The sequence below is a fragment of the Platichthys flesus genome, chromosome 20 (genome assembly GCF_949316205.1).
Source record: "Platichthys flesus chromosome 20, fPlaFle2.1, whole genome shotgun sequence".
NCBI classification, from domain to species: domain Eukaryota; kingdom Metazoa; phylum Chordata; class Actinopteri; order Pleuronectiformes; family Pleuronectidae; genus Platichthys; species Platichthys flesus.
The window spans coordinates 17,969,404-17,990,381 of NC_084964.1; the positions used below are offsets into that span (position 1 = coordinate 17,969,404).

The 20,978-nt window shown below is 42.9% G+C and overlaps 2 protein-coding genes across 5 annotated transcripts in view; both read left to right on the top strand.

The window, feature by feature from the left end:
- rpl38 (ribosomal protein L38) overlaps nt 1–15,623 on the top strand; it is a 291,970-nt gene extending 276,347 nt beyond the window's left edge. Inside the window, exons 1-5 of one of the 3 annotated variants that reach the window (XM_062414250.1) lie at nt 12,798–12,897; nt 13,104–13,121; nt 13,689–13,749; nt 14,332–14,454; nt 15,553–15,623. In XM_062414250.1, coding sequence (XP_062270234.1) covers nt 13,119–13,121; nt 13,689–13,749; nt 14,332–14,454; nt 15,553–15,578 — 213 coding nt within the window. In that variant the 5' untranslated portion in view covers nt 12,798–12,897; nt 13,104–13,118 and the 3' untranslated portion in view covers nt 15,579–15,623. Of the gene's footprint in view, nt 1–12,797; nt 12,898–13,103; nt 13,122–13,688; nt 13,750–14,331; nt 14,455–15,552 lie in introns of those variants that run through there. The other 2 variants (XM_062414251.1, XM_062414252.1) reach the window with 2 other exon arrangements.
- A 1,509-nt stretch (nt 15,624–17,132) lies between these two features.
- ttyh2 (tweety family member 2) overlaps nt 17,133–20,978 on the top strand; it is a 44,984-nt gene continuing 41,138 nt past the window's right edge. For both annotated transcript variants that reach the window (XM_062413976.1, XM_062413977.1), the window contains exon 1: nt 17,133–17,568. In XM_062413976.1, the coding sequence (XP_062269960.1) occupies nt 17,446–17,568 (123 nt within the window). In that variant the 5' untranslated portion in view covers nt 17,133–17,445. The remainder of the gene's footprint in view (nt 17,569–20,978) is intronic.

Genomic DNA, 20,978 nt, shown 5'->3' on the forward strand with positions numbered 1-20,978 from the left:
GATCCACGTTGCTGAAAACATTTAACCGCTTCAACGATATCCTTTATTACACTGAGAGAAGATAAAAGAGGCCGCTTAGGCTCCAGTTAGAGGCGGCTGCGGCGGTGGGGGGGGGATTGTGAAATACTCACATGAACGCGGATGCGGTGCAATATTAGCAGAGGAGGAATTGATGATTGTCGATCCAATTTAAAGATGCTCCGAGGGGCTGCAGGTGAGAATAATGAAAACACACCGAACAGCACGTTAAGTCAAATGAGACCCTGCAGCTGTTTGAATCAAAAGAGGAAGATACGCGGATATGTTCTGGTGCAGTTTGGACTTAACGTAAAGGACACGTGAAGGACGCTTCTTTGACAGTGTATGTGCAGAGGGTGAGGGATGCTACACCCAGTGGGGCCGGGGGGGCCTCACCGCTCTCTGGCCCAGTGTTCCCAGCCTGTGGGATGATCCATAATTCATGTGGGAGCCGAGCACTTGTCACCGTGGGTCTGCGCGGTCAGCTCCACAAAGACGGGTTTTGTGGGTAATTGGCAAACCCGGTTACGATGCATCTTCCAGCACCGTCCTCCAGCAGGGAAACATGCACGGCTCAGTCCGCTGCATAGTAATGTCCAAGTGGAGCTGTGAGCGATGGTGACCTTATTGTGCGCATGCATATTTATCACATGACTGTTGACGATCAGTCACACACACACACACACACACACACACACATGCAGAGCAGTCTTGGTCGTGCTACAACAAATGTTCCACATCCCAGGCTACACACACACAGCAACATAGTACTCTGTAATGTAGTAGGGTTGGACACAATGACACAACTTCCTGTACAATATAACACAATCTCATGTGACGCCGACGGAAAATAGAATCTCACAAATTACCATAAGGCTCGGTCCACGTCCTTCTGACTCGCGCTCGATGGAAAACCAGGATTTTGATGCTCAGCAATTACGTTGCACTGTGCAGGTGTTCGCCTGATTGTGTCCCCCCCCACCACCTCCACATGTAGATTCTAAAGCCTTATTAGTGTACTAATGGAAAAGAGGGCCCGGACTCTGCAGACGGGAGGATTCTGTTCATCATCCCCAGCACAATGTGTGAGGCTCTCTGGTCTATCAGCAATACAGATCTCAAGAAAATCCCAGGGTTGAATAATGTAGAGATAAAAGACTCTGTACAGTGGAAATAGTCTAGGGAGGCTTTAAATAGAAGTGCAGTGTGTTTCTCCAGTTTTTTAATAAGTTTGTGCCACATGACATTAAGTGTAAAATAAACGTTAACACAAAATCTTTAGGTGAATTACCCTCCTTTAATGTTTCATTTCCACTATAAGATGTGAGTAGTCATGTCTTCTGAGTGCAGTTAGGTTTTATAAGGCAGGTTTCTCTTATACAGTTAATGAAAATAAGAATGCAGTGACAGCTTCATCTACATATAATGTCAGAATCAACAACATGCTACACCTGAGCTCTGACGACAACAAATACACACATCTCCGCAAATCCCCATCACTCACATGGACATTCCTGTGAGGTGCAGCACATCACAAAGCTCCATATCGACATAAAGGAGCAGCATTCTATACCATATGTAATTACCACAGATTAAAGTATGTAAGCCAGAGACAAACGAGGTGATTTAAAATAATAAATCTCATCTCACACTGTTTTTGTGTCAATTGTCAGAAAGCATCGACTGTGCCTGGCTGAGCGGAGCAGGGAGGGCACGGTGCACGGCATCGACTCCTCGCCCACACACCGTCGGGGATTTGACACTTTTTATCACGCGGGCTGACACACGTCACATCACCGGGATTCACCACTGTCACATTAACCAGCAGCCTCGGCTCCTCGGGAAAACGCACCAGCGGATGTACCACGACGCCATCCGCTGTCCGATCGGCATCTTGTTTACCAAAACACGAATGTTAAATATAACATGTTTATTTAAGGATATTTAAACTTTCTTTTTAAATATTGGGGAAGGATTTGCTCACTGCCTTTTCCCTCTCGAATCCCATTTAACATGTTGGTAGAGTGACCTAATTTCCCCACAGAGATAAACAATATTTCTTTTTAATATAATTCTCTTTGATCTCTCCTGCTCGATTTGCCATTCTCATCCCGCCGCTCCTCCCCGTGATTCATCAGCGGCTCACACTTTACGAGGAGTTCCACTGAATTTTAAACGTGTTCTAAAAAGGCTTCACACCTTCCCTGTGATGTGTAACTGTACCGTTCACGCTCGTAAAAAACCCAGTTCCCTCACAACACTTTAGAGCTGTGAGACGGCTGGGATGTGGAGCTGCTGAACAATAAAGGACATAAATCATACAACAGAGGCATGAGGAGAAAAGGGAAGAGACTGAATTTCCCAGGATGATCTGTTCTAAGAGCTGTCACAATGAAATCTAATCTCTCTAATGCATATTACAGATAACGCAACAAGAATCAGGAGCGAGTCATTTAGAGTTTGATGCATAAACCACAGGTTTCCTCTTAAAACAAAAAGACACTTTAAGAGTCTTAACACAAGAGACATGAGATGAATTGCAACACATTTGTATATAAACAGTTTATGTGTGTGTAGACACTCGGTTCTGTTACCTGAGAGCTTGTCAGGACCAGTACACCTAATGGGATCCAAAGCCTGGTCCTAAAGTATAGAGGTTTTTACTTCCCTTTATGCTAATTATTATGCTCAGATATTGAAATGTATTCACTCAACCTCTCCGCTTGCACTCGAATAGAACCTGCTTATGCTTTGATTCACACTGGTTATACTCTTAAGTGTTCGCTCTGATATTTTGTTGCTTGGACCGATTTCTTGCGCTCCAGCTTTAGCTCTCACACTCACTCCATGTGTTTCCAGATGGAAAATGTTGAAGTATCATATCAGAAGCTCAAAACTAAATTGCAACGGATGGGATGCTCAGTACCAGAGTTTCAAAGCTGTGTCCAGATTCTGAAGCGCCGGTGTTTTGAGTCAGGTTCAAGGCCAGGTGCATTGTTGTGTCCCGCCCTCGCGGTGGGTGCGTTAGCTTCACTTCTTTGAGAGTTCCATACAGGTGCTTACTTAAACCGGGTTCATGCGCTCCTTACATCCGCAGCTGTGTGCTTGAGGGACGATTCACAACGTATTCGTGGAGCAGGAAGCAGAAGAAGTTTTGAGTATTTACAGACTACGAATGTGAAAATCAATATGTGCTGCTCTCAAAGTGAAAGAAGCTCTTAAACAGGCAGAAGTTCATTTCTGAGGATCCGGTCAGCGGCTGTGAATCGTGGTTAGTTTAAGGTCGGGCAGGATTTGGTCGTGCTTCAGGTGAGGGATAAGGGTTTTGAAGTAGGTCAACCACAATGAATGGAAGTCTGAATAAGTAAAGCTGCACAAACCTGTGTGTGTGTTCTTCTTGTTTCCTACAGCGATGTTAAATGTTCTCTACCCACTTGGCAACATTAACAAATGTGGGTGTGCGGGAGTGTCGGCGGGTCGATCCTCACCTGCGCTGCATGGAGCAAACAGCTCGGCACTCGAAGGTCAAGATGGGGTCATCAACGTAAAGAAAGGCTGGTTATGACTCTTAAAGACCTTTAAAGGGCCCGTGGAGGTGACGGAATCTCTGCAGAGGCTTGTTCTTAATGTCGGGTATTAAAGGTGCTCGTTATTAGAAATGCTGTAAATTGGTGTTTCAGCCGTTTTGAGCTGTTTTCTCCGAGAGAGAAGTGTGTTTACTTGCCTCCGCTGGCGGCCGCTGAATGCATGAGATACAAAATGGATAAATAGATCCTTTTCGTTTTGGAGACCATAAATATCTCATCCAACTATAACCCTACGGCGGCAGGGAGATTGGATAAATATTCAATGACGCAAGGGGAGTAGGTGGACATTTCAATATACCCTCTATAAAGCAATAGACTGCAGCAGCAGCAATATCCTCTATGCACATAATGGCCATTGCAGGTGAACTGCTTTTTCAAAACAGATGCTGCAGCCTCCTCTCTCCAAAAGCCCCCCCCCCCCCCGCCCCCCGTGGCTGTTTCATAGCTCGATCAGGGAATCGGCAGAAGGACCCAGCTCGTTCTGTGATACCAGTACCAACCCATTGCCCTTGGAATTCATCTTAATATCTTTTGGTACAGATCATAACCTAATTACCAGTGACAAAGAGCAGCTGGGAGGTACACGGCATTAGAGGAAGTAATGATCCAGCGGTAATGAGAAGCGTTAGTGAGATATACTGTAGACATTACGTAGATATGGAAGCCACTGATTAACCTAATGGAACCAGTGTTGTGGTCGAAAGACGTGGAGCGAGGAGGGACAGTATGTGATGCAAAGGGTCATTTGTATTGTGTCATCATAGAAACCAATTTGGACTGTTTTGACGACATGCACACTTAAAACAGTTAATATCAGCTGTGGATTCCATGTAGTGGAAGTAATATGCAACATAATTATAGCTTACATCTTAGTGATAATGATAAAACTTATCGATTTTACACTTTAATTGTCTTAAATAGAAATAATCATCTTGTAAAAAGGGTTTCACAGTAATTTCTGTTGTTGTTCACAAACGTGACATGGGAGGTCAATATAAACAAATATATATATAATAGCAGAACTTTATTAAAATACATGGAAACAAAAAGGGAAAGTTTTGTTGAGGTGAATTAGTTGCTGATAACCTTGGTTTAAAGAGCTGCCGCTGTAGCCAAACACCCAAACTCTGTTTAGAATTATTCATAATCTAAAAGTTTCCGGCTGAATAATGGAAATAAACTCTGGTTTTAACGACTTCTGTGTTTTTTTAACTAATCTTCAGTTCAGCTTTACTGCGACACTCTGTTGTGCCCACTCACCAAAGTTCCACGGAACAAAAAACAGACAGTTCAGGGTGAGGAGTGGGAATGAACGGAGAAACATAGCTGCTTTAAGTTTATTGCAAAAGTAGTGTATAGTTTTTCTGCTTTAAATCCGGATGTGTGTAGCCAAGCAGAGTTTTTGACATAAGCACCAGTTCACACACCAGCTGTTCAGAGAGGAGCAGCAGCACAGCAAACAGCCAACAGCCCCCCCCCCCCCACACACACGCTGAGCAGAGTCCAGAACATGTTAGCTGGTTAATGCCGACCCGCTGTCAGCCAGGACTGACACGGCGGGAGCAGAGCGGTGCAGGGGAAGGCAGTCCGACCGAGGGCACGCGGGACAATAGACATCCCGGCAAGGCAGTGATGGCAGGTGTGTGTTTGTGTGTGTGTGTGTGTGTGTGTCGGCTGCAGGGAAGCAAGTGGAAATTGATGGCTGCTCAGACAGTGAGTGGCAGACGGGCAGGTCTCAGCCGTGGTCCAGAGGAAAGATCTGCTCCTCCGTGATTTGCTGGACGCTGCTGCACAGTCGAATCTGAGTCAGAGCGAAACAGACCCAGTGAAAAGCTGCCACTTGAATTAGCAAGAATCTGCCTTTCTATCCTTTCTGCAGGAGATGGTTCAGTGGTTGAAAGCTCACCCGTCTCACTTCTACTTAATGATTCTTTAAACGAAAACAGCTGTTGTACATGCTGAGCGGCTGCTTTAACTGAGAGTGTAAGTTTCTCACAACCACAGAGAACCAGGAGATTTGTTTTAGCAGATAAAACTAAGCTGCATTAGAACCAGGCTGGTTTGAAGCTGGTGTGCGGCAGCGTAGCAGCGTAGCAATGTGAATTAAGAAACTAATTCTTGAAGTTTTGTCAGTATTGACACACAACACTTCATCAGCTCAAATCGATTTTCCACAATTCAAGGTTTTTTTAACAATCAAAAGTTTTAAAAAATTGAAGCGATGGTGAAATCATCCGAAGCGATCAAATCTGAAGACGGAGAAAAAGGTGGAGAGATAATGAGTCAGCTTCACTTCTCTTGTTATTCTTCTGGTTGTTTCCATTAATTCATTATTTCATTCTATTTCATTCTCTTCACTCGTCTTCATAAAATAAAAAAGACTCTCTTCTCAAATTCTGTGTCCAGAATGAAAAACTGCCTCCAGCTGTGATTCACCTTGTTTACCCCAAATACTCAAATACTGAAATATATTTATATATTTGTACGTCCAAACCTCCTCCACCAGAGACAGAGAGTCGTTTTGTTTGTTCCTGCGTCTATAAGGACATGGAGTTAACTGGCTAATGGGTTCTCAAATGTCGGCTACCACCCACTCTGCACGTCACATTTAAAGGAATATTTTGGCTTGAGTTGATGATTATGATCAAATATTTAAGTTTCCGGGCAGTGGTTTCCAAACAGGGGTCGGGACCACTTGGGATTCAAGATAAACAGTCTTATATGATTGATTGATTGATAGATAGATAGATAGATAGATAGATAGATAGATAGATAGATAGATAGATAGATAGATAGATAGATAGATAGATAGATAGATAGATAGATAGATAGATAGATAGATAGATAGATAGATAGATAGATAGATAGATAGATATTATATCGGTTCATCAGACACCACTTCAGTCTCGTCTTCTCTCCTCCGCCGACCTTTTGACCTTGCTTAGATTCAGAAGAAATTATCATCCTTCACATTTTGCACTTCTATCCACCTTCGATGTAACATTCATCCTCCACCGCTCAGTCTCAGAGGTCCGGTGTGTCGGGCCTGAGGCCCGGCACGCGGAGACAAGTGGAAAAGGCCTGAGGGCTAACAGGTGCGACTGATGACTGCATGGATCGGATGGAACAGGTGACACATCTGAGTTCTTGTGAATCTGAATCGATTTTTTTACACCCTGCTCAGGGCCATCTTTAAGACTGGCCCTGACCTCTGTGACCTCTTCTGCATGAGCCTTCAGCGAAGCATTTAAATCTGCAAAGCTCCACCACCGCCAACTCCAACCAGCCGAGCACACTGATGTTCCTCCTGCCGTCTGTTCTCCTCTCGGTCTCTTTTTATCTTTGATCTGAAGCTGCTTTTAGACCTGCTCCTGAGATCCTCCTGATATTTGGACTTTCTCCGGCCAGCTCCACAGTAAAATGCCAAAAGTTCACATCTGGAAACGGCATTAAAACGACGGTGCACCGTGACAGAAAGCTGCATCGATTACTCACAGGAGCAATTTGCAGCGAGAACTTCACAGAAACTTTCTCAACGGTGTTGGCCGCTCTGACAAGTTCTGCCGACATTGAGATTCTGTCTGGGTAAAGCCTCAGACTCTAATAATCTCCCCTCATCTGCAGATGTACTCTGGGTTTGCCTCTGATAAGACGGCCGCTCGAGGGATCAATACTTGACAAATCGATCGGATCGATAATCGTGGAGATTAGCGCGGCAGTGCGGGAGAGAGGGTTTCTGAAGTACACTCTCCTCTTGCATCTCTAATGACACACGCACTCCAACACAACTTCAGTGGCACAGTTTTAATTTCACATTAACTTCTAAGCCTCCGTATTTCACCCCACATTATCCCCGCAGGTTGTTTCCCGGGGTGAGTAATAACTTTCTGAACACAGTTAATCCTTTACATGAAGAAATAAAGTAATATAACACAACCTGGCCGACCGCTGCTGCTGCTCTATATTACAATGCGATCAAGCTCGACGTGCATTAAAAACCTCCACGAGCGGAACGAATCCAATGAGGACGCTTCAGTTAACTACTGCAGGTGATCTTTTGTTGGGTCTCAGATCAAATTATGACGAACGACAGAAGCTGCCCGGGTGGAAATGAAAAGCATCACCTAGAACATCTGTTAAAAAGCATCTCTGGGCTTTAAGATGGTTCCTCTTTCGTCCCCTAACCCCCACTTTGCCTTTTGAATGATCCAGCATATTAACAAACTGAGATCAGCCTGTCGCTTGAGGGTTCACATTTTTATTCCATTTACCAAACTCACATTAAAAAAAAAGGAATTTGTGATTGTAGGTGTGTCCAATAGTTTTCCGTGCAGAAGGATCTCACAAACAAACAAGCGCCGCTGTGTAAATAAATGAATAGTTGCCCGAGGTTTATTGAATCCATCTCTTTTTAGAGAGTAGATAATAGTTTTTAAAAGAGAGAAAAGGAAAAGTCTCAGTCTAAATCCTGAAAGAGTGATGGGATGTTCTTTAAATCTTGAAGCAGGAACAAATCTTATTCATGCTGATAAGTTGAGATGTGTTTATAGCAAAAACAGACTTTTTAAGGGTCTAATGGTTAATTCCACTTGCACGACATCTTATAAAACCAAATATTCGTCTTTTAACATGTCACTAAAAGGAGTAAACGGAGATAAAGGCTGTGTGGAGAACGGTGGAGTCTATTCCTTGATCCACAGCGTCTCCCATCGTCCTCACTGAGGATGAGACGCTCCTCACAGCCACAGCAACAATTACTCACTGCCCTCTACTGCACGGAATCCAGAAGTGCAACTGTAAAACACATATAGATGTACATTTGGAATCAGACGGGGTTATTACAAGCAGCTTGGCACCGAGGATCATGTTTGTTGCTGTGCAAGCAAATGGAATAAAGATCATCCTGGTGGAAAAGAGCTTTAGTTAAACCAAGCGTGGTCATTTGTTATAATCTACGAGGCTGAGCCGATCCTCCCTCTGCGCACACACAGACACACACTTACACACACACACAGAGGCTCGTAGTGTGGGCAACAAATGAAAATAGATGATACATATAATAAATAATTGATAGAATTAAGAATTGAACATTAAACCTATGTAGATGAATAAATTCACTTAACGCTTCAGGTTCTGTTTTGGATCCTGTGAAGCACAAAATCCCATAATGTGGTTTTAATGGTTTATCATAATTTCTTATTAACAAAGTTTTTAATTGTTACATTACAGAAACTGACCTTTCACAGCTAATTTACCTTCACTAATCATTATATATGTATATATCCTGATATCTGTTAGTGGAGTTTACTCTGACATCTTACAGAATAACATGCTGTCCATGTATCTCCCTGTTATTTCCTGTGCCTGTACACTCAGCTCTTTATACACTTGTCTGTGTAGTTCCTCTGCTCTCAACACAGATGTTCACAGCTGTTTGAGTCGACCTGTGTGACTTTATCCATTATCACGATAGAAATCGACATTAAAAGATGATGGACTGTGGCTATAAAGAGATGCACGTGGTCAACAGCAAAACTCAGACAAGCTGTGTCATATAAACAATGATTGATTTGTATTGTCGGCCCCTAAAACTGTACCCAAAAGACGCACTTTAGTCCCCCACCAGTACCAGCAGCTGGGACCACTGGAGGCCGGTTGGGTTCAGGGATTCACGCTGCTGCCGCTACATTCCGACCCGACTGTCTGCAGCCTGAGCAGGAATAGGATTTATCACACCAGGCTGGTTGGTGATGATGAGCCTGTTCCTACTGCAGCCCCAGTTTCCTGTTGTTGGCTGGAAAGGTTCTGAGCTTATTTCCTGCTGAGTTACTGTGCCTCTCTCTCTGAACTCGAACCAGCTCTGGCCCATCTCCTCTGACCTCCCTCATCAACCAGCGGTTTTTCCACCTGCAGAGCTGCTGCTCACCGAATTGTTGTTTTTCCCTCTGCAGACGTCTGTGTGGGAGAATCCCAGGAGAGCAGCAGCTTCAGAAACACTCACATCAGTCCGTCTGTTAACCGTCCTGATGGCTGAGGCTCCTGAGCCACAGCTGCATGAGGCACTGCAGCACTGCAACATGTTTAGCTGATGCATGAGTAAGCAGGTCTACAGGTGTTCCTAATAAAGTAAAGTAAAGTAAGTAAAATTGTTCTTCCTTCAGCACAGAGGAGATTGGAAGCATGAAATGTTTCTTATCGTTTCTCCACGCTGAAGAGAAGAATTTGCTCAAAAGTTAATTTGTACTCTCAAATGATAAGATTTGATTGGTCAGAGGTCAAGGTCACAGTGACCTCATGTCATCATGACTGCAATTTGTTAGGAACACCTGGAAGAAGGGAAACTGCAGCAGATGGTAGATTAAAGGCAGTATTTCTGTTTTTATTATAAATTATTATAACAGTGATGTTTTTGATCAAGTTTTGTCCATCGCATTGAGCCCAGTCTGTTGAAAACAGAAGGTTACCTTGTTAATATGGTTTCTTATATATATATAAAATGGAGTTTATGTGTTTACAATGTTAACAAAACACATTTAAGGAACAAAATATCCACTGTATTGATTCTAGATTGTATAAAGAATAAGATAAGCTCCTCATATCTGTGTCTAAACCAGATTTCATTCCGACCCTGTGAAACCCAGCAGCTTCGTTCTCTCACATCCTGTGAACAGTGATCAAGGACGTCTTTTATGGCCTGTTGAAAAGGAGTGAGGACCCAGCAGCGACCTTTCACTGAGGCTATGAGTTCCTCTGCGTTTCCTCCCACGTGCACGGGTGAAGGACATAACTCAGCAGCGGCGAGCTGTGTGAGCCGAGGCCGAACGGGCAGTGTGACTGAACGCCAGCTGGAGAAACAGATCTTGTGGGCAGCGAGAGAACACAAGAGCCACTCTGAGATAAACTGATCATTCTAGCTGTTGTTCTGGAGAGAAAAACGATTTGTGGCTCCAAACAAACACACAAAAAAACAACAACAGGAACGATGATATAAAAACATATACGTCCTGTGCTTGTGTTGCAGGGGATTCTATCTGTCATCTGAATTCCTGAAACCTTTTTTGAAACACACCACAATCTGTCTTCTGCCGTGACTGACAGGAGGCTGCTGAAATTGTAAAACCCAGAGAGGGACGTGCTCGGTCGTAGAAGAGCTGATTGAGTATCTAGGGGGACATGGCCTGTGGCCACGGGCAGACAGGTAGATAGGAGGTTAATTATAAATTACTGATATGATGCTTCCTCTGTTTATGAATTAATGTCATAACAAAGTGGATCTCCATGGAAGGAGACTGCATTAAGCTAAGGGAAACTTTGGCAGCACAACAGACACACCAGTTGTTTCTGTGCCGCTCTGGAAATATATGGAATTATTTTTGTCAGGTTGTTTGGATAATAGATGACACTTTCTCCGGCGTGAACCATTTATATACTTAAAGGCTTATTATTTTGGCACCGTTTGGATTTATCTGTCCTGACGGTGAAAGATAATTGAACTCATAAGTCAGCAGGTGTGCTGGTAATGTGTGCAGTCGCAGAAGGTCTCCAGCAAATCTTTCTTCCTTTTTTATTTTTTTGGGGTTGGTGGGGGTGGGGGGAATGAACAGCCATAATTTGCAGTTAGTCTGGAAGTGAAGAAAACACCTGCCAGAGTAAATTCCACAAAAGCACAAACACAGCAGGTTTTGTAGACAAACAAATTGTGGGTTGAATGCAATTTCCTAAATTTTCCAAAGCAACAATCAAATCAAAATGCAAAGCTTTTTCTTTTTCTTTTTTTCTCAGGTCTCCCTCAGCTAGATGCTCGGCCCTGAATCGGATAAGACGCCTGATGTCTGCTCACTGGAAAAAACACCTCTGGGGTTTTCAGCCTCTCTGTATTCACCAGGAGAAAAGAGTAAAGTAAAATGGATTAGAAGGAATTCACTGATAGAACGAACACAATTATGACTTGAATTAAAGTATTTCAACAATCAGACGATTCTTAAAATTGCATTGAATAGATTTGGCAGCCTAATCTTTGTTCCTCTATTGACAGGAACACCGCCGCCCCCTGAGGCAGCCTTGACCTTGGGCTGTTAGATAAACCTGCAGCATTGACACAACCTGCTGGGTGAATATTATCCATTGAAAAGTATTTGAATAGAACGTTTTAGAAATCGTTTAATTTCAATTCAATCTTGTTTTTCTGGCTGAGATCAAAGTTTTGGAGGTTGTCACTCTGAAAATTCCATTGTCCACACACTGTGAACTTTAATTGAAAAATAGTCCACAAAATTTGACTCCATGTGTATCCATCCTCTTTCTCTTCATATCTATAATTATATCAAATCAAATCAAATCAAAGTTTATTGTCACATGCACCAATGACAGCGTCATCGGAGCAGTGAAATTCTTATGACATGGCAGGCAAACATCTACGCAGTAGGCGACTTTACAAAATGACAAAAAAATAACAAACTATGTAACATAACATATAACATAACATTGTAACATATAACATATAACACAGTCAAGTGAATATTAAATTAAGTAATATGAATATATGTATAACATATAACATAGTCAAATTAAAGTCAAAGTTAAATGAGGCAGCAGTTTACAGGGTGAAGGAGTGGGGAATATTAAATAAAATAATATGAATATATGTATAACATATAACATAGTCAAATAAATTAAAATAAAACATTTATTTGACTATAAAAATACATGTCAGAAGTGGGATATTACTTATTGTAAACTTTACATTTTGTGTGAGCTGTAATGTAATTGTTTTATTCCTGTTGTCTTCAATTGTAATTCTGCTAATGTGTCAGGGTAGATATACAATTATGATTACTCTATGGTCATGTCCTCTGTATTCATTATACAACTATTCACAAAGTTCATTTTAAATCCCTGAAGAAATGAAACATACATCTGATCGTATTAGTACTACTACTTATAATGGCAATAATAATAATTCTGAAGATGAAACTACTCTAAATCTGAGTTTACTAAACTTTGTATTTACTTTAGGTTATGTTTTGTATCACACTCATAACAAAAGATGAAATAAAAAGTAATCTTTCTGTTTTTCGATCAAATAAACAAATTAAACAACTCATGAATTACCATATTTCATGCAATAATTATACAATTAATTATTATCTCCCATATGATCTCCCAGTCCCTCAACCGGGTGCTTCGCCTTTCCTCCTCTCCAGCTTTGACCCTCTGTGGCTGCCGTCGCCGGGTATAAATACACTTTGAACCGGAAGTCCAACCCCTCTTCATCCCGTCTCCGGCAGAGTGAGTGAGTTTCACGCTCTCACACAGACAAACCAAACACTTCACATCATCTTCCATCTTGTTAAACACACAGTTTCACCTCCATCTTCCCTCTAACGTTTGATTCTCCTCATCACGAGCTGCACAACAATATGAATATTGATCTTCCTTCACTTTGCAACCCGATGTTTTAAACGATAATCTGACTCCATCTTCCTTTTCCCTCCGCAGCCCTCCACCGGCAGCATGGTAAGAATCAACTCCCTCTTAAATCCCTCAGTTTGAACGTTAGCTTGTTATTTAAAGTTTTATATTGTAAATAAGGGAACAACGTAATGTTTAATATCAGTTTGTTGTGATGTAGGAATCAGTAAACATGCTTAAAAAGGCCACTAGCCTCAGTGTGTTAGCATTAGCTCAATGCTAATGCTAAACTGCGCCTGGCCTTGTGTTTTTGACCCGTAGTAAACTTGTATTTCTTTAAAATGAGGCACCGGAAGTACGTGCTGCTGAATTAACAGTAGATAGTGTTACGCGTCGCTTCTGGTTCGGTACCCGGTGTTCATTCGCTTCTGGTGTCCGGGTCGCAACGTGTATTAGCCCGTTAGCAAGACGTCCAAACATCCCGGGCTGACGGTGCCGGTGATGCATTTCACAAGCTTGCAAGATCAAGGATGGACCTAGTGCTGGGTTTCGGCTTTTACACAGAAACCCAGTTCCACCGGTCCACTGACAAATCCTGTCTGCTCCCCTGTGGGTTCTGGATCTACGCAGCGATCCCTTGTCTCACTCTGGTTTTCTGTTCTTGATTTACAGCCTCGCAAGATAGAAGAAATCAAGGATTTCCTTCTGACGGCCAGGAGGAAGGATGCCAAGTGTAAGTTCACCCCTGAACCCGAGTGGACATGCAGATGCTAATCTTACTGGTACCACTGCATGACAGTTAAGAGTGGCACGTGCAACCATCCTTAAAGATGTATAGATATTTTTAAGTATAATTGCATTCAACATTGAATGATTCAGGTCCTTGTTTGTCCATTATGGGTGTTTTCAACTTGTTTTTCTGACATTTGAAGTCAGATACTTTAATATATATTGTAATTTAAGAAGTTGAGATGCTGCAAAGTAAATTAACTTAAAATCAATGACCACAATATTAGCAGATGCAGTTGTCTGTAGATCCACTAATTAATGCAAAAGTATAGTCTGTATTAATGTGTTAATTGGTACGCTCCCCATTCAGTGATGGTGCAAAGCTGAACAGACTGAAATGTCAAATTTGAACACAGGAGTAAAGTTAATAGTCTTATCTTTTTAAGTAAATAACCGTTTCCTAGAACCAGGTTTTATACCTTTACATTAATCTGTAATTGATGTCTCAGCACAGCATATTAGCTGCTAATTGATCAGTGATGCTGGGCTACAATGTTAAACTCTGACTTCCTTTCTCTGCCTGCAGCCGTAAAGATCAAGAAGAACAAGGACAATGTTAAGTTCAAGGTGCGCTGCAGCAGGTACCTGTACACGCTGGTCATCACAGACAAGGAGAAGGCCGAGAAGCTCAAACAGTCCCTGCCCCCAGGTCAGTGTCACTGGAAAGACTTACTTTGTTGAACACATCACAGCAGTGAGGAGAAGGTGTCCTTTGTTAAGGATGTAACTTAGATTTGCTTTGGCTCTTTGTTGCACTGTGTTCAGACTTTCAATGATTACACAACCTGCCCACCAGCCTCAAGTCTGTTCCATTTATTAATAGACATGAAAGCCATTTGGCGGCCGCCACATTCATCAAATAAAACCAACTCCTGCCAGTGACATTATTGAGATTTTGCAGCCAGTGGCTCAAAGTAATCGCTTCAGACGTTGAGCCGACGTTTTTTTTATGCAAAGCTCAGTTATTTTGAGTCCTGATGGGAAAATGTCCAAATCATGGAGTCTCTAACTTTCATGCCTGTCACAAGCACAGAAATGTGTCTGACTGTTAAGTTAGAAAAACAATGTCATTAATTAATGTGTTTAAATAGATCAGTTAAGACTCAGCTGATGTTTTACAACAAAAGGAAATATTTCAACATGTGCATTTTGCCTTTTGAAATGCAGAAGTCATCTCATAAGTTTTATAATTGTTTAAAATAATAAAGGAGTAGTTGAGAAGGGGTTCATTAAGCCTGTGGGTGTTTTTTAACTGTTGGCCGTCATGGCGCTGTTATCATCTACGATTAAATATAAATAGTGTTCAAATGGTTCAAGCTCCAAAAACTACATCAAACTTAGTGTTGTATAATTGACTTATAGTTGCCAATGAAGTACTTCTGGTCTCTGAAAAACCCATTGATAAAACATTCAAAGGCATCTGTCTTCTTTGGAAATCCTCCAATCCGATGCATTTGTAATTAGTCTTCATTGACTGCAGTGATAATGTTGTATTATGGGCTGGGGGTTGTGTTCAATGAAGTTACGCACTTATAGTTGGTTTGCCAAACAATATGTTACCATCAATTTACAACAAACATGAAGCTTCATGTACAGAACTCGTGTTAAGAAATGGTTTTAGTCGAAATGATCTTCACATGTTTAGTGAAACAGAATCTTGTTGGTCAGATGTTCAGTTTATCCGGCTGTGTGTTTTGTGTATTTCGGTCACAAGTCAATGTCTAACCAGTTGTCTTTGTCTTTCCAGGTCTGGCTGTCAAGGAGCTGAAGTAAATCAGTGATGTACAAATAATTGTAATAAAAACAGAAAAAAACTAAGTCAATTGTTTGTCCTCTGTATTTCCACAATATAAACAGGAGTTGTGTGATAGCAGGTTAGTTTAAAAAGCTCAGACGTGGTGTTTTGAAATCTTTCCACCAGATGTCAGTGTTGCAACTGAACAGCCTCAACATTAAAACCATATCCTACTGTGTGTCACCCTTCTGCCACTTAAACGGCTCTGACTCTACGAGGCATGAATGAGGACTTGGGATTTAGAGAACACCTTTAGCTCTGTGTTCCTCAAACTGTTAAGGTTAGGGTTATATCAGCTATAGTCGTGGGGTGTATCTTACTGACAGGACTGGAGGTTCCTCAGCAGAACGGTTATTTTCTGCTTGTTCTTCTCCCACAATGCATCCTGCTGCCCTCTACCAGGAGCACCATGTGACCTCCATTGACTGACTCCTCAACATCATTATTTGACCCGTCAAAGTGCCTCAGGTCCTTCAACATTTTTCCCTTTTCCAACACATTAACATCAACAAGTGACAGCCCACTGCTGCCTGACTCCAGCCCTCTTCTTTGGATGTTGTAATGAGTCACTTGATGTTGTTCACTTCACCCGTCAGTGGCTTTAATCCAGCGACCAGTTAATTACAAGGGTCTGTAGTGATTCTGTGAATGTTCTGTAAAAGAACAGCAAATCCATGTCAATGTTTATTCAAGTTAAAACCTTAGATTTACATTCACTCATTGTCCATCAAATCAGAACATCTGCTTATTGAATCTGTTGAATTATTAAACAGGGTTAACACAGTGCTTAACCCTTAAACTGTGGCAATTACTACATGAATGAATTGATTTTATGCCTAAATGCACCGTTTATACACAAGAGTTGTGCCTGGCTGAAATCTGACCGGCTCCTGAAATGCCCTCATCCTGCCTGTCTCAAAGAAACCTTTATTTTCTAACCTTATATGAAGTACGTGCTGTGCTCGAGGAAGGAACATTTTTCTAATATCAAAATATATTTGACACATTTTGCAAGCCAATGGTTTATCTGCTATCAATTCCACTGGACATTTACACAAGTATTACTGAAACTTAAACATCACGCAACCAGCATTTAGTGTCTTCATTCTGTTGATGGGGTGATTTATTATAGTTATTTGTAATTATGATAAACTTTTTTCAAGTTATATCACAATTTAAAAACTTCAATGCAAGACAATGTCTAAAATACAGAAATGGAACAAACAAATACTTGGTTAATAATAAAAGGTTAAAATAAAAACAATCGAAAAGACTTCCAACCAACAGAGGCTGACCACCAGGTGGCAGCACGGTGGTTGACTCCACTCAGGGAAGAATAAAAATGACACTTTAATAATGAAACAACGTGATAATGATGAAAGAGCTGAAGGATTGTGGGTATTTAATTATCACTCTTATTCTCAGACAGAATTAAAACTAATTGAGCGTGCCCTTTCTGCGCGCTCCCGTGCCCCCCCCCCCCCCCCCCCCCCCCCTCCATGTCCCCCTTAACCAGTGCGCGCCCCCGCTGCTCGCCGTGTAGTGCGCTCGGATCAGAAGCTGCGGACGCACACGGACCGATGGACGCACTGTGACTATTCCCCCTGATTTTCCTCTTTTCTTTGCGGGATCTTCTCTGCACCGCGTCCGTCTCTGCGGGGGACTTCTCGTGCGTTGTTTTTTGGGGCTCGTGCGTGTCTGGAGTGTGCGTGTTTCCCCACTGAAACCAGCGCGCACGCTTCCACCGCAGCCTTTGTACGAGATGAGGCTGGATTAGGGATCCGCGGCTGCTCGGCTCGACCGGACGGAGGCTAATTCAAAGTTCGCTGGTTCCTCGGACCCGGGATGTCTCGGGTGGATTACACTGCGCCCTGGTGGACCTACTGGCTGCACAATTTCCCCCACATCAACCTGAGGTTTCAGCCCATTGACAACAGCTTCCAGCCCGAGGAGGAGAACTACCAGCAGGTCAGTGGAGGAGGATGAGACAGGAGCCCAGACACCCAACACAGGGAGGAGGGGGGGGGGGGGGGGGGCTCAGTATCCAAACAGGGCTGCTCTACGCTAAAGGGAAGTTTATGGCTTTATATATGTGAGTCACTAAAATCATTGTATAGTTAGTTTTGTCTTCTAATTCAACTTACACTTTGCTTTATCCTACATCACCAGTGGTCCATAATGTGTCAGTGTCCTCCAGGTTTCACGAGGAGCCTCCACTTCCATAGATTAGCCAACGAAGTCAAAGTGTGTAAAACTTTATTCAACATTGGACTAAACTTCAAACTTGTAAGGGAATCACAACAAAAGGGATGATGATGTAAAGAAAATACATCAGTGTAGCTGAGTGATAAGTAATATAGTAAAAAAATAACAAAATCTTATCATACGGGCACATTATTGATTTATTTGTGTATTGAATGGACCCAGAATGCTTTGTTTCAAAAAGATGAGCGAGACAGGAAAAGCACCTAAATGAGTTTTATTGGTGGGAAGTGGTTCTTCATCATCAAGTCGTATGGTTCTCCTTTCAAGAAATAGTAAAGACACTTAGTTCTCTTTCCTCGTGGATGCAGGACATCTTGTAAGTCCCACCTTCAGACTGGTCTCTGTAACATTACCCATTTGTCTTTGAGGTGGGAGTAATGAGTTGTGTCTGCAGAGGCAGACCAGGACGTGGACTTGCTTCACCCATGGGAGTCAAAGTGCTTCCATCAGTAGTCCACAGGGATCAGCCGCTGGTTGACTAACCTTCTTGTCAAACACCATGAATGTTTTATCATGACACTGGTTAATTTTTCAAGCTTACAGACGAGCTCCTGTCAGTGCAGTGGAGTGTAGCCACGTCATGGTGAGAGCGGGCGGCATTACCGTTAATCATCCTCAGCCGAGTCTCCAGGGTGAGGTCAGGGGACCCGTCACGAGGCCCAGTGAGTCAGGGACGGACTCTGTAACGATGTAGAAGGGTTTCATTTGTGAAATAACAGAGCTGCTGTGTCTCCGTTGGAAATCACAGTTACATGAACGTGTGTTTTCTCTTTGAAGGTGAAAGCAAAAGGAGAAACTTCTTGAGAAACCAGCTCAGTTTAGACTCATAACGTTTTGTTGAGATGAAGGATACGGCCATGGTGGAGAAGCTACTGAAACAACTTCGATGAGACATTAAATCAGGATGTGAAAGGCAGCGTAAAGCGAAACTCAGACTTTTGCTGAGTAATAACGTCTGGCTATTGCCGAAGAAGAAGAAGAACAAATTGGTTTGATTTCACGATGCTAACAAGGACTAAACGCTCTGTTTTGATCTGTGTGTTGAACCCATAGACGATATTAAAAAAATGGACGCACACTCCGGGCTTGGAAAGTGAAGCCAACTGCAAGCGTCTGAAACAAGTCTTCTCTTGAATGACCAGCAGAGGGCGACTCCACTGGTTGGCAAAAAAGGATACCGTTTCCACAGAACCAAATAGGGTTACTTTTGGTTTCAAGAAAAGAAGATGGCGCTCGACAAAATGCCAAACTTGAGGTTTCAAAACGGCAGATCCCAAATCAACAGGGGATGTTTGGTCAGAGTTCGTACGACTTTAGCTAAAGTGTGTCTTCATATTTCAACAGAGAGTTTTCCTACTGGTGAAATCATCTGTGACAGTCTCATCAAAACCCTTCAACAGTAAAGCTCTACCTCAACAATGAGGCAGAGCTGCTCCCTTCCTCTCCTGCAGCCAGTTTCCATCCATCGTCAGTGTCTTTGTGAAGACGGACTCGGGGCCCGTGGGGTGAGGGAGGGGAGGGTTGGGAGTCTCACAGGAGAGCAGCAGCTCCGCCTGAGAGGAGTGTCATGCACAGGCAGCTGGTGGGAGGTGGGGAAACCCCCGTCAGCTCCACCATCATACCCTGCTCTTTCTCCTTGGCTTTTGTTCCTGGTTTTTCTCCTCTGCCTCGTCCTCGTCAAAACTTTGCTCTAGTTCGTTTTCAGGCAGAGGCGAGGCTATTTGGGCCGTTACACTTCCGTGATTCGTGGGGGTGTCACCTGGGTAGAGCATGATGGAGGCAGGACATGACCCGTTGTTGTTAACATCACATCAACACCTGCGTCTGCCCTTATCGCCAAAAGCTCTAGAATACTGTCTTCAGTCCAAGTCGGCGTCTTTGTCGTCTCTTTCTTTTACATCCTGAGATGTTTGTGTTCTGCCAGTTTCACCTCCGTTCCACAAACAGGATCGTCATCGACACCTCCCACTCGCTTGATGTGAATCTTTCCTGTTGTGTTCTTACATGCACTCAGGACAGGAAACTGCCTGTCGGGGCTGTATGTGAGAACTCAAAACAAAAAACACCAAAAAAATGTCCTGAGCAACTGACGGTGACGTTTGCATTCTCACATCTTTTTCGATATTTTAATCATGCAAGCAAATCCCTCTTGAGGGTATTCTGCAGCTCTTTACTTCTTCTCAGGGACGATTAACTGGATTCCAAATAATATATTCAACAATTTAATGTCCACAGAGAAATGACTGAGAAATGAATGTTGAGTGTTTGTGCTGCTGTGGATCGAGTTGAGCAGCAGAATCTAAAAGCTTCCGTCCGGGGCCACATGCCTCGGCGGTGGAATTGTAATTGGCCGGCTGCAGTGTGGGCAATCCTGGTGAATTCCTCCGCTGGCTCTGGGCCATTGAATGGGATGGAATGTAGGGTCAGGGTCTTTCACTGTGCTTTGTGTGTGTCCTCGTGTGTGTGTGTGTGTGTGTGTTTTTCTCACCCTCTGTCGGACACTGCTGTTGTCAGTGAAGCCGGTTCACTGAATCACCTGACCAGAGTTTTTTCTTTCTCTAGTCTCTGGGAATTCTCAAAGTTTTTGAATTGTCTGTTTGGAAAAGTTCTGGAAGTTTTTGGACTCAGATAAAAAGACTAAGGGGATGCACACACACACACACACACACACACACACACACACACACACACACACACACACACACTCTTGAGACTATCTGCTGATCTCTTTAGTTCTCTGGAAAGACACATGGGACAAGGGCCTTGTTTTTTTTATTTGTTGTGTGAGTGGGACTTTGTGTGTGGGTGTGTTTGTGTTGAGCCAGACATCATGTGTAGGTCAGCAGGTCCTGGTCCATCTGACTTCCCTTTTTCAATTTCCTGCTTTGTCACCCAAACAAGTGTGAACCAGCTGCCGTCCGATGTGTCCGTCCCCACGTGGGCCACTGACACTCTGATACTCTCCAAACACACAGAGCTGAAACACAAACACAAGCTCTATCACTAAATCATGAATCGATTAAAGCCAACAACGTAGTTTTTATATGAAAGCAGCAGCGTTGGGCCGCGACTACACAACGTCCTCTTTTCCCATCTCACCACTGGTCTCTTTT